At 57.8% G+C, this 6,411-nt stretch overlaps 1 protein-coding gene across 1 annotated transcript in view; it reads right to left on the reverse strand.

Moving 5' to 3' along the window:
• Positions 1-4,079: 4,079 nt before the first annotated feature.
• The window catches only part of DEF6 (DEF6 guanine nucleotide exchange factor), a 13,063-nt gene continuing 10,731 nt past the window's right edge, over positions 4,080-6,411 (reverse strand). Inside the window, exons 8-11 of the mRNA XM_009638243.2 lie at positions 5,760-5,926; positions 5,378-5,576; positions 4,873-4,963; positions 4,080-4,626 (exon numbers count right to left, since the gene is read on the reverse strand). Of these exons, the coding sequence (XP_009636538.1) occupies positions 4,409-4,626; positions 4,873-4,963; positions 5,378-5,576; positions 5,760-5,926 (675 nt within the window). The 3' untranslated portion in view covers positions 4,080-4,408. The remainder of the gene's footprint in view (positions 4,627-4,872; positions 4,964-5,377; positions 5,577-5,759; positions 5,927-6,411) is intronic.

Raw genomic sequence — 6,411 nt, forward strand, 5'->3', positions numbered from 1 at the left:
GTCAGCCCGGTTCGTGGCTGTAGCTGGGGCCCTGTCTCGGAGAGGGAAGCCCCGGAGGCGGCACTGGGCTCCCTGTCACGGGCAGAGCGGCTCGGCCAGAGGCACTCGCTGCGGCAGCGTGCCCAACAGTGTTTGTTCTTTTCTAGAAACAATACATAGAGAGAAGCGAGGTACATCTATGGACGCGTTGCTATGTTCCAGTACGATGTGCTGCCATGCGCCCAGTATACCCCCAGTCCATCTCAACAACGGGTCGAGGAGCAGTTAGGAAGGGTGCTCAGTCGCATCCCGGACGCTGTTAGGGACCGTGCACCATGAAGAAGGAAAAGCAAGGTTTCATAAGCAAGGTTGTCCTGGTTTCGGCTGGGATAGAGTTAATTTTCTTCGCAGAAGCTAGCATAGTGCTGTGTTTTGGATTTAGTACCAGAAGAATGTTGATAACACACTGATGGTTTTAGTTGTTGCCAAGTAGTGCTCAGACTACTCAAGGACTTTTTGAGCTTCTCCTGCTCGGCCAGGGTGCATAACAAGCTGGGAGGGGGCACAGCTGGGACTGCTAACCCAAACTGACCAAAGAGCTATTCCATACTGTAGAATGTCATGCTCGGGGGGGTTAATCGGTCGATCATGGGGAGAGGGATCACAGCTCGGGCAGAATGATCGCTGCTCGGGACGGGACGGGCATCAGTCAGCAGGTGGTGAGCAATTGCATTGTGCATCATTCGTTTTGTATATTCTGTATATTCTGTTACCATTCTCATTATTACTATTATTTTTTCTTATTAAACTGTCTTTATCTCAGCCCATGGCTCTAACTTTTTTTTTTTTCCTTCCCGATTCTGTCCCACATCCCACTGAGGGAGGGGGGAGTGAGCGAGCAGCTGCGTGGTGCTGAGTTACCAGCCGGGTTAAACCACGACAAAGGTAATACTGTGCATGCCTATAAGAAGGGGTCAACTAAAGGACATACCTGTACGACCACCAGAGACCCCACGGAGCCCCTCGGAGTGTGAGGACGCATGTGTAATGACCAAGTAAATATACTAATTAGTTCTTGGAAATAGGATGAGTATGTATGATTATTCTGGGAAATTTGATGTGTATTTATGTAGTCAGATAATGCAAGTTTTGGTTGATGTAATCTGCAGTATGCACGCTTGGAGGAGCGATCCCCCGTGCATCCGGCGCCGTGAATAAAGCATGCCTGCCTTTTAACACTGTGTTGGTGTTACGAGGTTTATTCCTGATTTTGGTGACAGCAGGACCAGAAATGAAGCCGGGCATGTGCCACCGAGCCCTCACCAGGCAGCCCTGGGCAGGAGACGGGCAGTAACCAGTGTGCTCCAGCCCATGGATTTGTCTTGGGCAACAAAACTGGGACTTGAGGTCCAAAGAGCCGCTGACACCAGCTCTGCTGGACTGAGTATCTCGTTGGATGCTGTGGGACCGTCGTGACACGCCACTCGAGGTGCCTGTGGGAGCTCTGGGGCTCTCTTCCCCTTCCCAGTCTGAGCCCCCCACTGCTTTCTGCCCCCCCCGGGCTAGGTCGGCTGCCTGCTGTGGGCGTTGCAAGCCTTCTGCTGTTGATGCCGTTACTTGAGGTCTAGGATGGAGCTAATTTTGTACCTTCACGCCCTAGGTTTACCACAGCGGTGGCTAATGTGGTACGTGATATCAGGTTTAAAAAGCCCTGTTCCCACTGCAGTTACTCAAGGAGCAGCACAGAGCTCTGATGATGCCCCTCATTAATGCAGGTGCAGCCGCAGCCAGAGTTTGGCCTGTATTCCCTGAAAACGTGGAACCCCAAGCCAGTGCACCAGGATAGCGGAATTTGGGCAGAGCTGCAGGCTTGGGGCTGCAAAAGATTCACATAGGGAGCATCGAGGTTTGTGTCTGCCCCTGCAAATGCTCACACATCTGACGTTACCCTCCTGGGTGTGTGGACCCTCGCACGCTGGTGCAGGGGTGGGAGGATAGGAGCGGCAGAGAGCTGCTCTTCCCCAGCGCCTCTGTGAGCTCTCCTTGTGATCCTGCTGCAGGAGTTTATTCCTGGAGGTGCCCGGGCGCACGCCGGTGATGCACATCAACTGCTGACTTCGGCAAGCTCCAGCCCTGGGTCAGCCGCTCCGGGAGGATGAGACAGATCCAGGCGCATCCAGACTTGGCGCCAGATGAAAGGCAGGTGCTGACTCCGGTTCCGGCTGTTCCCTCCACGCCTGTCCTTGCCTGTGGCAATTAATGGATAGCTTTTTGCCGCATGGGAACTCAGCTCTCAGGAGCAAAAGCAACGCTCTGGCGAGCTGCTTTAAGGGGGGACGGTGCAGCCCCGGAGCTGGTGAAAAGCGATGACGCTGTCACTGGCAGGGATGTGGCCCCACGTGTGCTGGGGGATGCGCACAGGATGAGAGCCCTTGTGACCAGGCTGTGGCACGGAGCCACAGGGATGGGTGGAGGTGGTGGCCCTTTTCCTCCCTGCCTAGGTGTGGCGTGGCACGTACCTGTCCTGACGCCTGATCAGGGACGAGATTGAGCTAACGAAGCTGATGAGGGAGGATGCCGTCTCCCATCAGTGCATTTCCACCCAGCCCATTTCCTTCCCAGTAGAGACCAGTTTGGCACCCTCCCTGTTCTTGCTCTGCCTGCAGATCACAGGGAGCAACGAGCAGCTTTGCCAGGGTCACCCCGGGAGGCTGCAGCGATTCATACCACGGCCCCCCCCCACCTCAATGAAAGACAGAGCCCCATGCTCCAGCGCAGTATCTTGGGAAGGTCTCGCTCCACCAGAAGCCCTGGCATGGAGTGGAGGTATCCTGTGTCCAAGTGGACTGGCCAGAATGGCACAGGGCCAGGTAGGGACCCCAAATCTGTGTGGGGACCACATGGGGTGTGTTGTGGCCACACCGCTGCTCAGGACCACCCTGCTGCGTCCCAGTGTGGTGGGAAGAGGAGGAGAGGTGATCAATTTGACCTGCAGCCCCTGCAGGGCCACCACAGCCATCACTATGAGGGCTGCAGCCACCCGTGCCCTCCCTGTGCGTCGGCGAGGCTGCGTGGGACCGGGGCCACCCAGTCACCCTCATGGGCACACAGAGCCACTTTGTCCCAGGGCAGCCGCGCCGCTGCGCTGGCACCCGTGGAAACGCCCTCTCTGGCAGTCAGGCACAATGAGAAATAATTGTAAAAGAGAAACGCTGTAAAAACTGGGGAGGGAGGGGGGGAAAGAGCTGGGTGAGGAAACGCTGAAAGCCTCGTGAGTAGGAAATAGATTGTAATCTCCTTAACGAACTGCAGTTAATCAGCGCGACAACCATGAACTGGGGTTTGGTACAGGGCTTGCTACTGGCGCCTCTTTCCAGAGGGGACCCGTATGTGACGAGGGGCTCCGTGCCCTGTACAATAAAGACCCCAAAGTCACAGGTGAATGGGACTGTATTTAAACGGAAGTGCTTGGAAAAACTAACCCTGGTGTTGGCATGGGGAGTCCCGCAGTCCAAGGGCAAAGACCTAAACAAAGCCCAGAGCACCATTACCTTCCTATGTAAGCACTTAATTAATCTTAAGGAAGTGTTGGCCCTCCCAGAAGATACCCCCGTGCCAGCCCTGCCACCCAGAGGGGAGTTCATTGTCTGTGGCTGGTTCACCAGGATCTCTGTCCCTCTTTGCCCTCCGCAGACCAACCCGAAAATCCACTGGTGGAGCCTCTTTCCATGGGTGGCGTCTGATTTCTTTTGACGGGCTCTTTTCTACAGCCGGGAACTGAACCCCCCCCGCTGCTGAGGAGGGAGGTTTGGTGCCTGCAGGGCCACAGATATGTGGGGAAGGAGGGCTGCGGGCCAGCAGCTCCAAAAGCTTTATTGCCTGTTGGTTTCTGCTAACATCTACGTGACTCCAGTGACTAACGACCACCTTCAGGGAATGCACGTGGTAGTTAAGGACACCCCGGCCTTTCTGCGGGGGCAGCCGCCGTTGTAGAGCCACGCACCCAGGGGCGCAGCGGGTGATGCAGAAGGGTTGCTGGTAGAAACCAAGAGGGAACTGCGGCCCTGGACCATGCGCTCCAGCCCCACCGGTGGCTTGGTTTTTGGTTTTGTTTTGGTTTTTTTTTTTTTTAAGGAAGGTTGGAAAAGAGGGGCTGGGGATTTGAGTCCACATCCCACACCTGAGCAGCCCAGAGGAGATGGCCCCACTGCCTTCTCCCCAGTGTTGGGCTGGCTGAGCCTCCTGGCACGTCGTGGCTGCAGCCCTTCCCTGAAGAAAACGGGAGCTTCTCTGCTGTACCTGTAGTCACCTACAGGCTCTGTGCTGGTCCCCACTTGTCTCCATCCAGAGACGCCCGTATTGACTGTGTCCGCTCCAAGGGGCGTGCTGGGCCCCGCAGTTGCCCGCAGGGCTCTGCCATGCTGCCGGGCTAGTTGGCGGGCTCTGTGGCCATGGTGTCCGCATCCGCATCCGCAGGTGGTGGCATGCTGCTGTTCCCACCGTTGCTCACATTTTCCTTGCTCTTTTCTCTCGTGGGGTCACTGCCTTTATCCTCCACTTTCTGCTTGAGTTTCAGGGAGGAATCTCTCTGGGAGAGGAGGGGTTGGTAGCCAGCGAAGCCTCCTCCGCTCACGTTCGTGCGCTTGTCTGGGGACGGACAGAAAAAGAGGATTGCTTACCTGGGGTCCAAACTGACCTTTCAGCTAAGGAAAAGGGGTGCAGGGTCTCTCCTTGCCAGAGGTGTTGGGGTATTTTCTCTGAAAGATGGGGGTCCTTCCAGCCCCCGGATGCCCCCAAAGAGGGGAAGATGGGTGGGAGACTGGGCTCATGTCCCAGCATGGCCATGCTCGTGGCCAGGAGGGGCAGGGGAGGGTGCGAGGGCCGGTCTCCTACCTCCTGGCCCGATGGGGTGCATCAGTCGGTTCATCTGGACATTCCAGTGCTTGACGTTGGTGCTGGCCTGTCGCAGCTTCCGCTGGGCCGCCTGGGAGGGGACGGAGGAGAGGGGTGAGCTGGCCGCCCAACAGCCCCCGACCCAGGACTGCAGGCAGGAATTTCCCTTCCCTAAGCCTGGACTGGAGGCTCCCTCTGGGATGGAGACCCAGCTCAACCCCCTCTAGGTCTGCTCCTCCTCCAATCCTCCCCCCTCCACACGCTCCCACCACCAACATCTCTCTGGACACCAGTGCTGTCCCCCTGGGCCAGGACACGCTTGTCCCTTCTCAGCCACTGAATGACCCCATGCCCGCGCATGGCACAGCTCAGCAAACCCCCGAGGCAATGCCAGCTTGGCCCCCAAAGCTGCTGGGTCCTCCAGGGTGCGGAGGTGACTCAGGGAGGGCTGGGAAGTCCCCCAGGGCTCGCAGCATGAAGGATGTGGCACTGATGTGACGCTCACCATGACATCTTGGTCCACCCGCTGCCTGTTCACTCTCACTTCTTCCAGCTGCTTCTGCGCCTCTTCCAAACACTTGTTCTTGCTCTCCATCTCCTGCTTGAGGACTTGCTTCTCCCGCTGAGTTTTGATGATATATTCCTCTTGCTCCTCCTTCAGCTTCATCAGCTGCTTCAGCTTCTCCTCTTCCTCAGCCAGTAGCCTGTCAACAAAGAGGAAGAGGTGAGGACGTCCCTCTGCCACTTCATCCACCAGCTTCCCCCAGCCCTGTCGGCATACTGGGAAGTCACCAGCACACTCCAGTACCCCAGGGAGCATTGCATTGCCCTGGGGACCATGTCCCCGTGCCCCTGGCCAAGGAGGAGCAGGGATGCCCTGGTCCTACCTGGCCTGTGCGTATCTCACAGACTCCTCGTCCTGCCGTGCTTTCACCTCCTGCTGCAGGGCCTCCTGGAGCCGCTCCTGCATGTCCTCCAGCTCCAGGATGCGCTTGCGCTGACGCTCCGCTTCTGCTTCCTTCAGGACCATCTCTGCCTGCATGGAGGCTCGAGCCTGCGGCAGGGAGAAGAGCCATCAGCGCAGGCAGCCGGCAGAGCCACTGCCACCGTCCCCAGGGCCCCCAGTCCCCGTACCCCTGGGCGGATGGGGATGTCTGCCACACCATGGAGTGAGCTCCAAAGCAAGGCTGTTCCCCTGCTCAGGAGGACACACCACGTTGTTCAGAGCCAGCACTGGCTGCGAGGTCAGAAGTGGGCTCCCTGGCCAGCCTGGCACTAGCACTCGCCTCTCGCTTGCCCCCCAGCTTCATACACCCCGGGGGCGGGTTGTCCTCATCTCCTGCTCCTGGGGTATCTCATGCCCGGTGGTGCTGACCCCTCTGTCCCTCATCCCTGGGTCACACACAGCCCTTGGGAGCCTGGAGGTGATGGGTGGCAGCAGCATTGCTGCAAGAAGGGGACACGCTCCTAAAAGCTCCTCCAACCCCCCTGGGCTACTGCGGGCAAGGGAAGGGGAAGGAAGCATCCACCCCACGAGTG

This window comes from Egretta garzetta, unplaced genomic scaffold, assembly GCF_000687185.1.
Source record: "Egretta garzetta isolate BGI_Z169 unplaced genomic scaffold, ASM68718v1 scaffold105, whole genome shotgun sequence".
NCBI lineage: Eukaryota > Metazoa > Chordata > Aves > Pelecaniformes > Ardeidae > Egretta > Egretta garzetta.